This window comes from Delphinapterus leucas, chromosome 18 (genome assembly GCF_059928025.1).
Source record: "Delphinapterus leucas isolate spDelLeu-1000000601 "Yukka" chromosome 18, BTC_Dleu_Yukka2, whole genome shotgun sequence".
NCBI lineage: Eukaryota > Metazoa > Chordata > Mammalia > Artiodactyla > Monodontidae > Delphinapterus > Delphinapterus leucas.
In genome coordinates, this window is record NC_143146.1 from 54703109 (window position 1) to 54723337 (window position 20229).

The 20229-nt window shown below is 36.6% G+C and overlaps 1 protein-coding gene across 3 annotated transcripts in view; it reads right to left on the reverse strand.

Moving 5' to 3' along the window:
- VWA8 (von Willebrand factor A domain containing 8) overlaps window positions 1-20229 on the reverse strand; it is a 364128-nt gene that overhangs the window by 325585 nt on the left and 18314 nt on the right. For all 3 annotated transcript variants that reach the window (XR_016388682.1, XM_022574923.2, XM_022574922.2), the window contains exon 2: window positions 20097-20174. Coding sequence is in view for 2 of the 3 variants with exons in the window: in XM_022574923.2 (XP_022430631.1) it covers window positions 20097-20174 (78 nt within the window). In the remaining variant the exon portion in view is untranslated. The remainder of the gene's footprint in view (window positions 1-20096; window positions 20175-20229) is intronic.

Consider the following 20229-nt stretch of genomic DNA (forward strand, 5'->3'; position numbering starts at 1 on the left):
GAGAGAAAGCGTTAGGTACTACTGTGTGGTGTCTGTGGTATATTTTACATTAATGCTTGAAACTAGCTGTATTTTTAGGATGACCTCAAGAAAACATGAGTCATACTTAAAAGTGTTCCAGAAATAGAAACAAGATGTAAGACTGTACATTACAAACATCTGCAAAACAAACTGGCAAACTGCCGTGCATAACCTAATATAAACACAGCCCAGTGCACGAGAGAAATTCCCGAACTCAATGTTTCCAGGCACAAGATGCTATCTTTTTTTTTTTTTAATTGGAGTATAATTGCTTTAAATGTTGTGTTAGTTTCTGCTGTACAATGAAGTGAATCAGCTATATGTATACCTATATCCCCTCCCTCTTGGACCTCCCTCCGATGCCCCCCATCCCACCCATCTAGGTTGTCACAGAGCACCGAGCTGAGCTTCCTGTGTTTTATAATGTTCACACTAGCTATCTATGTTATGCATGGTAGTGTATATACGTCAATCCTGATCTCCCAGTTTGTCCCACCCTCCCCTTCCTCTGCTGTGTCCACATGTCCGTTCTCTATGTCTACGTCTCTATTCCTGCCCTGCAAATAGATTCATCTGTACCATTTTTCTAGATTCCACATATATGCATTAATATACAATATTTGTTTTTCTCTTTCTGGCTCACTTCACTCTATATGACAGGCTCTAGGTCCAACCACATCTCTACAAAACACCCAATTTCATTCCTTTTTATGGCTGAGTAATATTCCATTGTATATATGGACCACATCATCTTTACCCATTCATCTGTCGTTGGACACTCAGGTTGTTTCCATGTCCTGGCTATTGTAAATAGTGCTGCAATGAACATTGGGGTACACATGTCCTTTTGAATTACAGTTTTCTCAGGGTATATGCCCAGTAGTGGGATTGCTGGATCATATGGTAATTCTATTTTTAGTTTTTTAAGGAACCTCCATACAGCTCTCCACAGTGGCTGTGTCAATTTACATTCCCACCAACAGTGCAAGAGGGTCCCCTTTCCTCCATAACCTCTCCAGTATTAATTGTTTATAGATTTTTTGATGAAGGCCATTCTGACGGGTGCGAGGTGATACCTCATTGTGGTTTTGATGCTACCTTTCAAGAGTCCACGTAATGATAAACCGATGTCAGAGTAATACCAGAGAGCTTGCCTGTGATGTTGGGTTTGGCTATGTTGGGTTTGGCTAGCCTATATCCTATCCTATATCATATCCTATATCTATATGATATCCTATATCATATATCCTATATCTATATGATATCCTATATCATATATCCTATCCTATATTCTAGGATTTCCTTCTCTTCGTAAAAATAAAATATCGGATTCAAGTTAGGTGAAATTCCTTATTCAATTCCTAGCCAATACTTGTTTCAAAAAAATAGGTACTATTTTTTTGGCCAGGCATATTCAAGGGCTTTAAAATAATTATATTAAAGGAATGTAAATTATAGTGTTCTCCCTCCACAGACTCAAATTTGTCATATATGTAAAGATTAAAATTTCAGAAAATTATGCAGAGCTCAAATTCAGCTTTAATAAATTCTTCAAAAAGGAGTGACGGGGGTGCAGAGTCAAGATGGCGTACTAGGAGGAGGCGGAATTTGCATCTCTTCACAACTAGGGCACCTATCAGGCACTGGTGGGGGACCATGGACACCTAAGGGGACAGGAGGAAGCCCCCAGCAACTGTGTATGACATGGGGCATGGGGGGAATGAAGGGGGAGAAGTGGAGGCTGGACAGGACTGGCATCCCTGAGGGGCAGCTGCGGGAGGAAAAGGAATCCAATGCCCAAAGGGGGAAATTGGGGAACCACTGGGAGGGCAGAGGATCAAAAGGGACCGTGGCCAGGTTTCCTCTGCCCATGTAGACCCCCAGGAACCTGCTGAGATCCCAGGCCTGATCCTCTGCCCAGCTAGGCCCCCTCCAGCCACGTGGGTTCTGAGGGAGTGGGAGGAAGGGAAGGGGGAGGAAAAGTAAAGTCTAGACCTCTGGGACTGGCACCCCTGAAGGGTGGCTGGGGAAGGCGAGAAGTTCTTACACCCAGCTGGACTCACCCACAGATGGGTGTCCAGAAGCAACAGGGGAGACCCTGGGGGAGAAAGTGGGGGACAGACGTTAAGGAATGGAAGGGAAGGGGGCCAGCGCTTTCCCTGTCCACTTAGGTACCGGGGAGCCTGTTGGGCTCATAGGCCTAATCCTCTGCCCTCGGAGCCTCCCTCCTGCCGCGTAAAGCCCAAGCCCCGCCCCTACACCCCCCCCCAGGGCCCCACCTCTACACTCGGAGACCCCCTCTGAGACCCCCTCCAAGGCACTGGGCCTAAGTCCCACCCACACACACTCACCCAGAGCCTTACCTCCAAACTCCGGAATGCCACACTCCAGAGTTGCCCCATTCAACTTGCGGCCTCTCCCCTTCCCCGCAGGTCCTAAGCTGACGCCCCACCCCACGCTAGAACGTCACCCCCACCTAGGCCCCGCCCATGCCCTGCCCTATGCTCAAAAGGCACCTGCCTAGATCCCACCCCACCTTAAACCCCATCCCTCCCTTAGTTCCACCCTTGCCTAAGTTCTGCCCCCATAGCAAGACTTTTTTTTTTTTTTCCTCTTTTAGATTCGGTTTCTCTTTTACCTTGTTGATTCATTGTTGTTGATTCTTTTATATTTTTATTTTTCCTAATAAATCTTTTATTTTTCTAATCTTATGTTATTCTTTATACTTTGTTATTGTTCTCTCCTTTTGCTTATTCCCCCCATCCCTTTTTTTCTCTCTTTTTTATGTTATGGTTTTATTTTACCTTTTTGCAGTTGTTTCAATTATATTTCATTTTTCCTAATATATTTTTTATCTTTCTAACTTTATTTAGTTTTTTATTCTTGATATTGTACTGCTCCTTTTTTTCTTTCTTTGTTTCTCTCTTTTTTTTTTTTTTTTTACCATGCCACAAAGTTTGCAGGGTCTTGGTTCCCTGCGGGAGGTCGGCTCCAAGCTACTGTGGTGGGAGTTCTGAGTCCATACCACTGGACTACCAGAGGACCTCAGACCCCAGGGTATATCAATTGGAGGGAGGGCTCCCAGAGGTCCTCAGCACCAAGACACGGCTCTATCCAACTGCCTGCAAACCCCACTGCTGGACGTCTCAGGGCAAACAACCAGTAGGACAGGAATACAGAACCACCCACCAAAAACAAAAACAAAAAGAAACGACAAAAAAATGTTAAAAACCTACAAGACGAAATAAATGAAGCCAAAATAGGCAATCTACCTGAAAAAGAATTCAGAGTAATGACAGTAAAACTGATCCAAAATCTACGAAACAAAATGGAGAAAATACAAGAAACATTTAACAAGGATCTAGAAAACTAAAAAGCAAACGAACAGTGATGAACAACACAATTACTGAACACTGAACAATTACGCAATTACTCTAGTAGGAATCAATAGCAGAATAACTGAGTCAGAAGAATGGATAAGTGAGCTGGAAGATAAAATGGTGAAAATAACCACCAGGGAACAGAATAAAGAAAAAAGAATGAGAAGAATTGAGGACAGTCTCAGAGACCTCTGGGACAACATGAAACGCAACAACATGTGAATTATAGGGGTGCCAGAAGAAGAAGAGAAAAAGAAAGGATCTGAGGGCTTCCCGGGTGGCGTGGTGGTTGAGAGTCTGCCTGCCGATGCAGGGGACACAGGTTCATGCCCTGGTCCGGGAAGATCCCACATGCCGCGGAGAGGCTGGGCCCGTGAGCCATGGTCAGTGAGCCTGCGTGTCCGGAGCCTGTGCTCCGCAACGGGAGAGGCCACAACAGTGAGAGGCCCGCATACGGCAAAAAAAAAAAAAAGAAAGAAAAAGAAAGGATCTGAGAAAATATTTAAAGAGATTATACTCCTAAACTTCCCTAACATGGGAAAGGAAATAGTCAATCAAGTCCAGAAAGCACAGAGAGTACCATACAGGATAAACCCAAAGAGAAACATGCCAAGACACATATTAATCAAACTATCAAAAATTAAATACGAAAAGAAAACATTAAAAGCAGCAAGGGAAAAGCACCAAATAACATACACGGGAATCCCCATAAGGTTAACAGCTGATTTTTCAGCAGAAACACTGCAAGCCAGAAGGGAGTGGCAGGACATATTTAAAGTGATGAAAGGGAAAAACCTACAACCAAATTACTCTACCCAGCAAAAATCTCATTCAGATTCGATGGAGAAATTAAAACATTTACAGACGAGCAAAAGCTAAGAGAATTCAGCACCACCAAACCAGCTTTACAACAAACGCTAAAGGAACTTCTCTAGGCAGGAAACACAAGAGAAAAGACCTAAAATAACAAATCCAAAACAATTAAGAAAATGGTAATAGGAACATACATATCAATAACTACCTTATATGTAAATGGATTAAATGCTCCAACCAAAAGACACAGAATGGCTGAATGGATACAAAAACAAGACCTGTATATATGTTGTCTACAAGAGACCCACTTCAGACCTAGGGACACATACAGACTGAAAGTGAGGGGATAGAAAAAAGATATTCCATGCAAATAGAAATCAAAAGAAAGCTGGAGTAGCAATTCTCATATCAGACAAAATAGACTAAAATAAAGACTATTAGAAGAGACAGAAAGGACACTACATAATGATCAAGTGACCAATCCAAGAAAAAGATATAACAATTGTAAATATTTATGCACCCAAAATAGGAGCACCTCAATACATAAGGCAAATACTAACAGCCATGAAAGAGGAAATCGACAGTAACACAATCATGGTAGGAGACTTTAACACCCCACTTTCACCAATGGACAGATCATCCAAAATAAAAATAAATAAGGAAACACAAGCTTTAAATGATACAATAAACAAGATGGACTTAATTGATACTTATAGGACATTCCATCCAAAAACAACAGAATACACTTTCTTCTCAAGTGCTCATGGAACATTCTCCAGGATAGACCATATTGTGGGTCACAAATCAAGCCTGGTAAATTTAAGAAAATTGAAATTGTATCAAGTATCTTTTCCGACCACAATGCTATGAGACTAGACATCAATTACAGGAATAAAACTGTAAAAAGTACAAACACATGGAGGCTAAAAAATACACTACTAATTAACCAAGAGATCACTGAAGATATCAAAGAGGAAATCAAAAAATACCTAGAAACAAATGACAATGAAAACATGATGACCCAAAACTTATGGGATGCAGCAGAAGCAGTTCTAAGAGGGAAGTTTACAGCAATAGCATCCTACCTCAAGAAACAAGAAAAATCTCAAATAAACAACCTCACCTTACACCTAAAGCAATTAAGAGAAAGAACAAAAAAACCCCAAAGTTAGCAGAAGGAAAGAAATCATAAAGATCAGATCAGAAATAAATGAAAACAAAAGGAAGGAAATGATAGCAAAGATAAATAAAACTAAAAGCTGGTTCTTTGAGAAGATAAACAAAATTGATAAACCACTAGCCAGACTCATCAAGAAAAAAAGGGAGAAGACTCAAATCAAAACGACAGAATTAGAAATGAAAACGATGAAGTAAAAACTGACACAGCAGAAATACAAAGGATCATGAGAGATTACTACAAGCAACTATATGCCAATAAAATGGACAATACAGAAGAAATGGACAAATTCTTAGAAATGCACAACCTCCCAAGTCTGAACCGGGAAGAGACAATATAAAAAGACCAATCACAAGCACTGAAATTGAGACTGTGATTTAAAATCTTCCAACAAACAAAAGCCCAGGACCAGATGGCTTCACAGCCGAATCTATCAAACATTTAGAGAAGAGCTAATACCTATCCTACTCAAACTCTTCCAAAATATAGCAGAGGGAGGAACACTCCCAAACTCATTCTACGAGGCCACCATCACCCTGATTCCAAAACCAGACAAAGATGTCACAAAAAAAAGAAAACTACAAGCCAATAACTCCGATGAACATAGAAGTAAAAATCCTCAACAAAATACTAGCAAACAAAATCCAACAGCACATTAAAAGGATCATACACCATGATCAAGTGGGGTTTATTCCAGGAATGCAAGGATTCTTCAATATATGCAAATCAATCAATGTGATACACCATATTAACAAATTGAAGGATAAAAACCATATGATAATCTCAACACATGCAGAAAAAGCTTTTGACAAAATTCAACACCCATTTATGATAAAAACGCTCCAGAAAGTAGGCATACAGGGAACCTAACTCAACATAATAAAGGCCATATATGACAAACCCACACCCAACATCGTCCTCAATGGTGAAAAACTGAAACCATTTCTTCTAAGATGAAGGAACAAGACAAGGTTGCCCACTCTCACCACTATTTTTCAACATAGTTTTGGAAGTTTTAGCCACAGCAATCAGAGAAGAAATAAGGAAATAAAAGGAATCCAAATTGTAAAAGAAGAAGTAAAGCTGTCACTGTTTACAGATGACATGTTTTTATACATAGAGAATCCTAAAGATGCTACCAGAAAACTACTAGAGCTAATCAATGAATTTGGTAAAGTAGCAGGACAAAAAATTAATGCACAGAAATCTCTTGCATTCCTACGCACTAATGTTGAAAAATCTGAAAGAGAATTTAAGGAAACATTCCCATTTACCACTGCAACAAAAAGAATAAAATACCTAAGAATAAACCTACCTAATGAGACAAAAGACCTGTATGCAGAAAACTGTAAGACACTGATGAAAGAATTTAAAGATGATACAAACAGATGGAGAGATATACCATGTTATTGGATTGGAAGAATCAACACTGTGAAAATGACCATACTACCCAAAGCAATCTACAGATTCAATGCAATTCCTATCAAACTACCAATGGCATTTTTCACAGAACTAGAACAAAAAATTGCACACTTTGTATGGAAACACAAAAGACCCCGAATAGCCAAAGCAATCTTGAGAAAGAAAAACGGAGCTGGAGGAATCAGGCTCCCAGACTTCAGACTATACTACAAAGCTAGAGTAATCAAGACAGTATGGTACTGACACAAGAAACAGAAATAGAGGTCAATGGAACAGGATAGGAAGCCCAGAGATAAACCCACACACATATGGTCACCTTATCTTTGATAAAGGAGGCAAGAATATACAATGGAGAAAAGACAGCCTCTTCAATAAGTGCTGCTGGGAAAACTGGACAGCTACATTTAAAAGAATGAAATTAGAACACTCCCTAACACCATACACAAAAATAAGCTCAAAATGGATTAAAGACCTAAATGTAAGGCCAGAAACTATCAAACTCTTAGAGGAAAACATAGGCAGAACGCTCTATGACATAAATCACAGCAAGATCCTTTTTGACCCACCTCCCAGAGAAATGGAAATAAAAACAAAAATAAACAAAATGGGACCTAATGAAACTGAAAAGCTTTTGCACAGCAAAGGGAACCATAAACAAGACAAAAAGACAACCCTCAGAATGGGAGAAAATATTTGCAAATGAAGCAACTGACAAAGGATTAATCTCCAAAATATACAAGCAGCTCATGCAGCTCAGTATCAAAAAAACAAACAACCCAATCCAAAATGGGCAGAAGACTAAATAGACATCTGTCCAAAGAAGATATACAGATTGCCAACAAACACATGAAAAGATGCTCAACATCACTAATCGTTAGAAAAATGCAATTCAAAACTACAGTGAAGTATCATCTCACACTGGTCAGAATGGCCATCATCAAAAAATGTGGAAACAATAAATGCCGGAGAGGGTGTAGAGAAAGGGAAATCATCTTGCAATGTTGGTGGGAATGTAAATTGATACAGTCAGTATGGAGAACAGTATGGATGTTCCTTAAAAAACTAAAAATAGAACTACCGTATGACCCAGCAATCCCACTACTGGGCATATAACCTGAGAAAACCATAACTCAAAACGAGTCATGTGCCACAATGTTCATTGCAGCACTATTTACAACAGCCAGGACATGGAAGCAACCTAAGTGTCCATCGACAGATGAATGGATAAAGAAGATGTGGCACATATATACAATGGAATATTACTCAGCCATAAAAAGAAACGAAATTGAGTTATTTGTAGTGACATGGATGGACCTAGAATCTGTCATACAGAGTGAAGTAAGTCAGAAAGAGAAAAACAAATACCGTATGCTAACACATATATATGGAATCTAAAAAAAAACCAAAAAAATGGTTCTGAAGAACCTAGGGGCAGGACAGGAATAAAAACACAGACGTAGAGAATGGACCTGAGGACACGGGGAGGGGGAAGGGTAAGCTGGGATGAAGTGAGAGAGTAACATTGACATATATACACTACCAAATGTAAAACAGATAGCTAGTGGGAAGCAGCTGCATAGCACAGGGAGATCAGCTCGGTGCTTTGTGACTACCTAGAGGTGTGGAATAAGGAGGGTGGGAGGGAGACCCAAGAGGGCGTGATATGGGGATATATATATGCATATAGCTGATTCACTTTGTTATATAGCAAAAACTAACACAATATTGTAAAGCAATTATACTCTAATAAAGACGTTAAAATAAATAAATAAATAAATAAACTAGTGACGTTTTCTTAGTATCCCAAGGGGCAACATAATACAATGGAAAGAAAAAGCCTCTGAAGCCAAACAGACCTAGTTGTGATTTCTCATCCTGTCCTTTATCAGTGTCCTTGGACAAGTATTCTGAATCTCCCAGGCCTAAGTTTTCTTACTTTCAAAAGAGCAGTAATAATACTTACTGAGTACAGTTATTGTGAGGATTATAGGTAAAGCACCTTGTCCAGTCCCTCAGACAGTGAGAACTAGGTGTGGAAGGATATTAAAAGCCCATCCTCACCTGCACAGTCCTCTACCTGGTGTGCACCCTGGACAGCAGGCTGCAAGGTATGGATTCAGTGGTCATGAATGAGCTTCTGGGTTTACTCAAATTACCTCCTGCACCTAGAGACCACCCGGAAAAAATAAGGGAGAAAGGAACCTACCTAACTAGTACAGCCTGTGTGAGGTGCTTTCCCAAGACATTACATTTTATTCACCAGAGTCATCCTATAAGATTGCTCAGAAAGAATCTGAACCCAGGCTCATCACACTCCCTGCATGCATTACCATCTCAAGAGAGATTTCAAAAGAATCACAACTAATCTCACTGCAAGTGCACGCTCATTTACTAAACTGACCTATCTACCGTGTATCACTCTCTACTAGGATATGATGGACATCAAGGGGAAAAACAGGGGAACAAGGGACATAATACAATATGCTTAGAATCAAAGTCCTCATTATTCACCACATGCGCTAACTGAACTAAGAGATTAAATCATTCACACAGTTACATTTATTCAGGATCTTCTATATGCTTAGCGCCAAGAAGACAAAGATAAGTACAATAAGATCCTTTGAAGGTGTCAAAGGGAAAAAAATGCATATATATAAAGCCTTAGCTTATATAAGCCACTCATCTATAAAAGTGGGCTGATGGGACTGATATAATACAGATAGCTGTAATCAAAATTAAATGAGAAGTATAACAATGGCCAGTACAGCTGAGCATAGAAAAGGTATTCAGTTTTTCTTAAAATTGGAAAAATACTTCAATATACATTAAATAAATCAGAGCATATACATATACCATTTTTTGTGTAGAGGTGTTAGAATAAGAGTATTTATGCAAATTTTCTTGTATTTGCATAGGGAAACACAGGAAGAGGAGGAAATACTTCCCAATTCATTCTATGAGATCGGTGTTACCCGAATACCAAAATATGACAAAGACATCATTCAGTCCACCACAGTTATGCACTGAATGTTTGTGTTCCTCCAAAATTCATATGTTGAAATCCTAACTGCCAATATGATTGTATTCGCAGGTGGGGTCTTTGGGAGGCCATTAGGTCATGAATATAAAAGCTAGACAAAAATAGAACACATGTTGTATTATTACATTTACATAAAATTCTAGAAAATCCAAATAAATCTACAAAGTAGATCAGTGATTCCCAGAAAAGGGAGGAGGGGGCATTATAAAGGGGCACAAGTAAACTTTTCAGAGTGATGAGTTTATTTGATTATTATCTTGATTTTAGTGATGTTTCATGGTTACATACATATGTCAAAATTTATGGAGTCGTACATTAAATATGTACAATTTGTTGTATGTAAATTACACTTAGTAACACTATTTTTTAAAAAATTAGAATTAAAATGTTAACAGTGCTTATAATTAGGCTTACAAATGATTTGCATTTTATCCTTTGTTTCAGTGTTTCCCAAGTTTTTGTATTGATGTTTTGTTTTTGTGATAGGAACAGTTATATTTCTTTTGAAAAACCATATTGCAAAGTAATCATAGCCGTACTGGAAGTAGAAAATAATTGTGATACACAGAGAAAGTAGCAATTTGATGGGTGACATATATTAGAATATTTTGACTAATCAATAGATCACAATTTAATACCCCAAATTCAATTTGCAATTCAGCCTCTTAAAATGCTTATCCATAAACTATTGCTAAATTGTGATAATTTACAAAAGACAACTTTGTTGATCTTAATGTAGCTAGTCATATTCATGACAAGACAATAATAATCAAAAACATAAAATGAGATCAAGGAATGACGTTCAGTTATGAACACATCTCAGAAGAAGCAAGAATTTTTAGATCCTGTCAAATTCTTTAAACACAAAGCATTAACTATTTATTTGTATAAGTCAGTTCACAGAAAAAGCAGTTATAATGGATGTATTCTCTAATTTAATAAAGTTTCACTTCAAACATGGGAGTTTAATAGCTTTTTTAAAGTTACAGTCTAATATATACTTACTATAGCAAAGAAAAAAATCCGAAAAATTAAATGATCCCTTTCATTTCCAACCCCACTCCTAACCCAATGCCCCAGAAAGAAGTCAAAGAGCCTGGAGCTCGGCCTTCCACACTTTTCTCTGTGTACAGGGAGACATATAATACACCTGCAAAGGGTGTTCCAAGTTTGTTTGTTTTTTAAAACAAAAACAAAAATTGTATCATACTTTATATACTACTCTGCAGTCTTCCATTTTTGCTTAACAACATCATATGGACACCCTCTAGGTCCACAGATACAAATCTAATTTATTCTTTTTTAACAGCTGCAGAAGTTTCCATAATATATCTGTAAAATAAGTTATTCAACTATTCCTCTACTGACACACTCAGATTGCTTCTAGTTTTTGTCACTATCAAAAACAACAAAATGCTTCAATATATATTGTGTACAAATATCTTTTTTATGTGCTGATTTTTCCCTTAATGGACAGAACCTAATAAAGAAACTGCTACATCCAGAAGGTATTTTATTTTAATAGCTATTACCATATTACTTTCCAAAGAAGTCAAATGAACTCACACTTCCACAGCAATGTACGAAATGCCATTTCCCTGCGACCTTGTAGGTACTGGACATCATAATACCTTTTAATTTCGGCCCAGATGATGTATGAATATTGCTATCTTATTGTATAATTTGCATCTTTCTACCTACTAAGCAGGGTTAGAACATATGTACATATGCACATATTGGCCATCTGGATTTCCTGTCCTGTGGTATGCCTATTTAAACCCTTTGCCTATTTTCTACTGGATATGATGTTTCTCATCAATTTATATGCTATATTTGTATATAAAGGGTATTAAACCTCTGCCTATCATATATGTTATATATGCATTGAAAATGTGATTTTTTAAGTTAGGGGTTCAGTACTTGAATTCATTTAAACGATGTCATTAATGGTGGTTAAACTGCCAGGTAAATACAAAGAAGCCTGCTACCTGGCTCAAAAACTGTACACCTGCAATGAAAGTCGCAGAAAGCAACAACAGTCATTAACTAGAAAATAAAAAGCAATAAAACACATCAATGAACTTTAAGTCATCTTCAGTACGGTACCTGGGAGAAAGAAAATTAAAGAAAAACTAGGCACTGAATAAACACTGCTATAGAGACCCCAGAGGAAACTTCAAGGCATGTTCAGGAGCTTTAAAAGTTGGTGGGACTCTTCCTTTGGAGGACTCCATGCTTAAAAATATATCTAAAGAAATCGCAAATGAAATCCTCTTCAAAAGTAAAGTCTCATGTAATGAGAGGCAATTAGGACACTAGTAAAAATAAGGCAAGTCTTAAGGATTGGAGGCTTTGCTTCTCAGATTGTTTTTCAAGCCCTGACGATTAAGTAAGGGAATCTGAGGTAACACCTCCCTGGAGGCCTTTTGTGTAACCTCTGTCACTAATTTATTAAAACTGACAAGTAGCTGCAATGATTGTTCCACATTATCTACCCTGACACAAAAATGACATAGCTTTTCCATGCTATTCTGTCATTTATAACATTGATGAATTTCTCAAACCTCTTAAAATCATTTACAAACTAAAGACAAAGGTTCTTTCCCCCCTAAAAAAACTCTCATCCTGTTAATTATGCCCAAACTCGCCATTTTAAGAGCACAATGCTGTAATTCTTGCAGTAAATCTTTAATGGGCCCTAAGAGTTCAGTGTGTCCAATAAACCTTAAATGACCTCACATATAATTGGTTCACTGACTGCAACAAGAAGATTATGTAAGGAAGCAGAAATATAATTCTGAGGTCAGGTTTAAAGTCATCTCTTGAAAACTTGCTACCTTGGAGCACCACTTCATAAGTCAAGCCTTGGAAGAAATACCAGCTTTGATACAATATCGTTTAACTTCAAGCACAAAAACATGAAGGAACCCCTTTTCAACAGCTGCCAATTTCAACTAAGCCTTGAGGTTTGGTTTTCATACAAAAAGGCAAAAAAGCTTCAATTATCCACTTCAATACTTGCAGGTAAGAGACTAGGGACTAAGATGATAAGTGGAAGTTATAATGGTCAAGGCAGGAGGTAACAAGACCTAGATAATAAAAAAACTAAAGAACAGTCCAACTCTTATGTCTATTATATGCCAGGCACTGGGCTAGATACTAGAGCTAAAAAGATGTCCTGCTGTGCCCAATGCTGTGAAGACAGAAACAGTTCAAATGAGAAGCTGACAACTGACTACAAAATATAAGCATTCATTATCTCAATCAAATGGTCAGTGAATTAAATTTTACTTTGATGAGATAATACTGCTTTTGTGTGGTTTTTAGTTGAATTTTAGACTTCCACTTAAGAATACCTCTAGTCTATAGCTTCTGCCAGTTAGCAGGATTTCTACCATTCCATTAAATAGATGCTAAATATGAATATCAGGGATCATAGTTCAACACTGTGACTTTTATTTCTTCATTAGTAAAATACAATAGTGATGTTCAATGCTCTAAATAATAACTTTAATTAAGATAGAGATAAAATAAAACTGCCATGTGTCAACTATTTCAATATTTTTCAATAATCCTTCACACTTTTAAATTCCAAAAGAGTTTTCTAACATCGCAGGACTTATTCTAAAGAAAGCCACCAGAGATACTGTGGCAGACTATAAAAGAAAAATCAAACAGAAGTCAGGAAATCTGGGTTTTGCCACTAATTAATTAGTCTTCTGACCTCTTTCTTGTGATCCTACTTTCCCAGCTATAAAATGAGTTCCAGAGAGGATAATAATTGCTAAAGTTCCTTTCCTTAACAAAAGTCTATCATTTTATGTTTCATTTCAAAATATTAAATATCCAAGAGGCAAAAAGCTAAAATGAAGCATAAATACAGGAAGGAAAGTAATAGGGTATCAAACTTCAACAAAACACCATTTCCAAAATATTTTAACATATTTTTAAAAATAACTCTTAGCGAGAAAAAATCCACCAAAGTTCTCTCATGGCCAAAACCCATAATCTCTAATCAGTCATGTAATACCAAGAATGAAGCCAAAGGACTGTAATTTTCCCATTCTGGTAATAGTCCCTGAGAGAGGGAGAAAACATTCAAAGAACTGTATTTGAACATAATACAGTAAATAGATGCATAAAAACATGTTATATTATGCAATACAATATATCTGTCTAATCAATGTGTAGCAACCAACACATAATACTTATGTGAATATGTGAGATTTTGGTTGAATTAGCTTGGCCACTTTTTCTATTTCAAGTTAACCAACGCCCAACAGTCTTTTTCTTACAAATGGCACAGTTGCTCGTAAGAAAGACTAGCAGAGGCAATATAACAATTTACTGTTGGGTAAAACATGCTATCATCCTCTTGATATATGGTAGGAACAATGATGAATGGAAAGCAGGCACAAACCATCCAACTGATTTCAGTATAAACTCTCTTCTGATATATTTCAAAGGGTAAGCTACTAATAATGAAACACAAAAGAAATGAAAACTTTGGATTACATAAGAGATGCATGCAAACAATCATAAAAATTGAAAGCATGTAAACCACAAAATGTTGAGGGCTTTTCTTTGTTTTCCTGGGGGTTTTTCGTGACAATTTATGGGAGTTTTGCTATATTTAGGAACAGATACCTTTTACACTCTGGGACTTGGTCTGAGCCAGCCACTATGTTGTTCCTCAGTCATTTGCAAAGTATGAGAATACAGTCATTCAAAGCACATGCTTGTAAGTTTTTAAATTGATATTATTCCTAGGATCCCTTGAATTCTTGAAGCTAGTACAGTCTTGTTAATTCTCTCACTGAATAAGAAGGTCCTCAAAATGAGTAAGTATCTGTGATTATGACAAAGTACTTCAGCAGACCCCAGACAAGAGACTATGGCATCTTAGTTGTTAAAAGAAGGGATGGATGGTGCTATCCCTTGTTGATAGCTATCAGGCAATGACCATGCTTCAGGTCTAGGTGAGACTGAAAAGGCCAACATTCTTTCCACACTGTAAATATGTTAAGTTTGATCTTTTTAAACTGAAGTGTATTTGAAGAGCCTACCAACATTGGTGATCTGCAAACAACCTAACTGAGGGCAAATTCAAAATTAAATCTAGCTGAAATATATTCCAGATTCATTTTTTAGGGATAAGACTGAATGAAGATGACTGTTTTTAGCATATCTCTTAAGCAGAATCACAGCAGCCTTTAGTAATCCCCATACTCAATAGTGTCACAGGCATGGGATAATGGAAGATGAAAAGGAACAAGAATCAGGAGACTGGGGAAATGGTTGTATCAGGAACTCATATGTATTCAGCACCTTGTGCCAGGCATTATCGTATATATTTCACATATGCTATTTGATTTAATCCTTACAATGTATCAGTGAGGTTAAAATGATCATCCCCATATAGTCAAGGAGACTCAGAACAGTCATATAACTACGGAAATTGACACATCTGAAAAGAAAGAAAGAAGGAAGGAAGGAGGGAAGGAGAGAAGGGAAGAAGGGAGGAAGAGAGAGAGAGGAAGGAAGGAAGGAAGGGAGGGAGGAAGGAAGAAAGAAAGAAGGAGGGAGGGAGGAAGAAAGGGAGAAAGAAAGGGAGGGACGGAGGGAGGGAGGAAGGAAGGAAGGAAAGAAATTCATACATCTAGAAAGTAGTACAGTCAAAATTTTAAACATAATTTCCCCCCACCAAGTAGTTGTTTCCCTACAGAACTCAAACTATATAGCACTTTTCTTATTGTCTATCAAGAGCAGATATTATTCTTCACATCTGAAGTTTATTATAAAAAGTTAGCTACATTCATAATGAGAAAAGACCCAGAAATCAGGAAAAATGAGTGGGTTTTTTTTTTCAATTATCACATACCTATGCCATGTAAGATGTTATAGATCTATTTTGTTAATTTTTCTCTAGACAAGTATAACAACTTGTTAAAGAATTAAGCCATTAGTCTCACCCCTAGAAAAGAAAACCTGTCTATTAAAATAATACGATTAGGCATGACCATTAAATAATGAACATCAAAAATAAATATTCCTGACTCCCACTTCTAGTTAGGATGGTGAGAATTGCAAGAGAATTTCACTTCCAACATAACAACCAGGACAAACCCGTTAATCTACAAAAATCACAGTTTTTAAAAATCCATCATACAGCTAAGGATACAAAGAAATCTAAATGAACTAGATTATAGAAAGTAATGAGCCCTTTCAAGGAGAGAAGAGACCCACAGCTAACTTTCATCCCTGGTAGAATGGCAAGAGGAGGAAGAATCTGCCATAGATGTGTCAGGGTAAACAAGCTGAACTTTTAACAAACCTATAACGGCCATACATGGGCTGGCATGATGAGAAGTCCCAGCAACAGAGAAAATCTGCACCTACCACCAACTCTTTCCCATTCACGTATTCAAGCATGAGAGATGAAAAATAAAAAGGAAAACTAGGGACTTCCCTGGCAGCCCGGTAGTTAAGACTCCATGCTTTCACTGCAGTGGGCATGGGTTCCATCCCCAGTGGAGGAACTAAGGTTCTGCATGCGGGGCAGCGTGGCCAAAAAATTAGAAAAAAAAAAGGAAAACCAAATGGACATGGTAGAAATGAAATATATTAACCAAAATGAATGAATCATCAGATGGGACTAAGACTGAACATACGAAACAGAAGAGAGGATCAGTTAACTTAGTTATGGACAAGAAGTTGATGACAAAACTGATGACGGTTATTAACCCATAGATTCAAGAAGCTTAGAGAAACACAACAAAGATAAATTCAAAGTAAACCGTACCTTGGTACATCAAGCCAAACTTCTGGTGAAAAATAAAAAATAATAAAAGAATCTTAAATGCAGATACAGAAAACAGACAAGTTACAAACAGGCAAAAAACAAAAATTATAGCTGGCTTTTTATTAGAAACAATAGAAACCATAAGACAATAAAATGATGTCTTTAAAGTACTAAAAGAAAAAAAAATGGCATTCCATATCCAACAATAACAAAAATAATGCTTTGAAAATGAAAGCAAAATAAACACAATTTAAGACAGACAACAGATGAGAGAATGCATATCTAGCAAACATACTAAAAGAAATGCTTAAAAGAAACTCTTCTTGCTAAAGGGAAATGCTTTCAGATGATGTATGCCTGAATCTGCAGAAAGGAATAAAAAGCAGTATAAAGCATTAAAATATGGATAAATATTAAAAGCTTCTAAAACTATCTTCATTTTATATCTATATATTTATTTTATTTAAAATTCTATTATTGCTTAAAGCAAAAATAACTATAAATGTCACTGCTTTAGCAAAAATGACAGTAAATATCATAGTGTTTTAGCATATATGGAATTAAAATATATGTTGACAATAGTACAAAGGGTATGTGATGTAAATGAAAGTATAGTATATATAGCTCAACAAACATCAGGTAGGAAAACTCATAGAGACCACATTCAGACACGTCATAGTCAAATTATCAAAAGACAAAGACAAGGAGAAAATATCTTGATAGCAGAAAGAAAGGTGATTCATCATGTAGAGGGGATCCTTAGTAAAATTAATAACTTACTTCTCATCAGAAACTATGGAGGCCAGAGGCAGTAAGATGACATATTCAAAGTGCAGAAAAGAAAAAAATGTCAACCAAGAATTGTTCAAACAATAAAGGTGAAATTAAGAAATTTCCAGACAAATAAAAACTGAGAATTCATCTCTAGCAGATCTGCCCTATAAAAAATACTAAAGAGTGTCCTTCTTTCAGGCCGAAATAAAAGCACACTAGACAGTAACTCAAATCCACACAATAGCATTCCAGTAAAGGTAACTGGAATATAAGTAAATGTAAAAAATATATGTAAAAAATATATGTAAATGTAAAAATAATATAAACATATTTTTGTAACTCTTTTCTTCTATCTGATTTAAAATACAATTTCATAAAATGATAATTATAAAATTGTGTCACTAGATTTTTAATATATAAAGCTATAATTTGTATGACAATAATAGTACAAAGAAAGTAGAAGGGAACAGAGCTATACTGGAACAAAGTTTTTATATACTATTGAAATTAAGTTAGTGTTAATATGAACAAGTTTGTTTTAAGTTAAACTGTTAATTATAACCCCTAGAGTTACCACTAAGAAAATAACTCAGGGGACTTCCCTGGCGGTCCAGTGGTTAAGACGCTGCACTTCCACTGCAGGGGGCATGGGTTCGATTCCTGGTCAGGGAACTAAGATCCTGCATGCGCGTGGCATGGCCAAAAAAAAAAAAAAAAAAAAGCCAACAAAAAAAACCCTCAAAAAAAATACAGTAAAAGAAAAGTGGGACAGAGTGGAGAGGACAGATCGCAGAGCCATTTAGGAGGTAGAGTCAATGGAAATTTGTATTGGATGAAAGTGAGATATTCTCCCTCAAGGAGCGCATTGTCTACTGAAAGAATCTGAAGCGTGAACAAAAAATTATTTTATATTGTGCCCAATGACTGGAACATAGAACAGGGGAAGTACAGAGACAGGAGATGAGGCTGAGACTAGATCATGAAAGGTAAGGATTGACCTTTGTTCCTAAGGTATTAGATTCCTTTAAGGAATTTTGAGAAAAGAATTGACATGATTTTGAGCAAAGAAGTGATTGTGAGTCATTAGAGAAATTCAAATCAAAACAATAATGAGAGAGCACTTTATACCCATGAAGATGGCTACAATAAAAAGGACAGACAATAATAAGTGTTGAAGATATCAAGAAACTGGAACCCTCATACATTGCTTGTGGGAATGTAAAATGGTACAACCTCTTTGGAAAACAGTTTGATAATTCCTGGAAATGTTAAACAGAGTTACCATATAACCTAGCAATTCTACTCCTAGGCACATATCCAAGAAAACTGAAAACATATGTCTGTATAAAAACTTGTATATGAACATTTATAGCAGTATTATTCATAATATCCCAAAACTGATGAATGAATAAACAAAAAGTGGTATATCCATACAACTGAACACTACTTAGCCATAAAAAGGAATGAAGCACTGATACATGCTACAACATGAATGAAACTTGAAAACATTATAAGTAAAATAAGCCAAACACAAAGGCCACATATTATATGATCCCATTTATATGAAATGTTAAGAATAGGCAAATCCAAAGAAACAGAAAGTATATTAATGATTGCCAAAGGCTAGAGGGGCAGCAGGGGGAAGAGGAGGAGGAGGAAACCGGGAGTGCCTGTTAATGAGTGTGAGGTTTCTTTTTGACTTGATGAAAAATGGTCTAAAGTTAGATAGTGGCATGGTTGCACAACTCCGTGAATATGCTAAAAACCACTGAGTTGTACACTTTAAAAAGGTGAATTTTATGGTATATGAATTGTATTTCAATAGAGCTGTTATAAAACAAAAACCAAGATGAGTTACCATTTCACACCTTGTAGAATGAGTAAAATCTAAAAGACTAGAAATACCAAGGATGGCAAGGTTGGCAAGGATGTGGAATACTGCTGTTGGTCAAAGGGTAAAATAGTACAACTACTTTGGAGAACTTTTTGGCAGTGTTTAGTAAAGTTAAACAGGCATCCACCCTACGACACATCAACTTCTGGTTATTTATTTAAGATAAGTTTTTATTTAAGATAAGTGAAAACTTATGACTACAAGACCTCTACAGGAATGTTCACAGTACCTTTTTCATAAAAGTCCAAGAATGGAAACCATCCAACTGTCCATCAACAAAAGAACAAATAAATTATGGTATATTTATACAATGGAATATTACTCAACAGTTAAAAGCAAGCTGATTGGTACAGGAATATGGATGAACCTCAAAATTATTATCCGTGGAAAGAAACTAAATACACACACACAAAAAAAACTATACTATATGATTCTATTTATAGAAAGCTGAAGAACAAATTAGATTAGCAAAACTAATCTACCATGGTAGAAAATAGAACAGTGGCTTCCAGAGCAGGAGAGCAGGAGAGCAGGGAAGGGGCACAAGAGAACATTCAGAGGTGATGAAAGCAGTCTTGGTGGTTATACACATTTATAAAATTGTCAAAATTAATCAAAAGGAATACTTAAGATCTGTGCATTTTATTAAGTATAAATTTTATTTCAGTTGAAACAGAAACAGCAGTATATGGAAAAATAAATATTTTACTGAAATATTCATGGATGAAGTGATACAAAGTGATAAATTCATAAAATAAATGATTAGTTCTTACAGTAGTTCTGTGGCACAAGTTCCGGGCTCTTAGGCGTTTTCAACTTGTAAGATACATCTCCAATATTAACTGTATCACCTAAAAAGAGAATACAGAAACACAACCATTACAAGAGACAAGAAAACAACACACT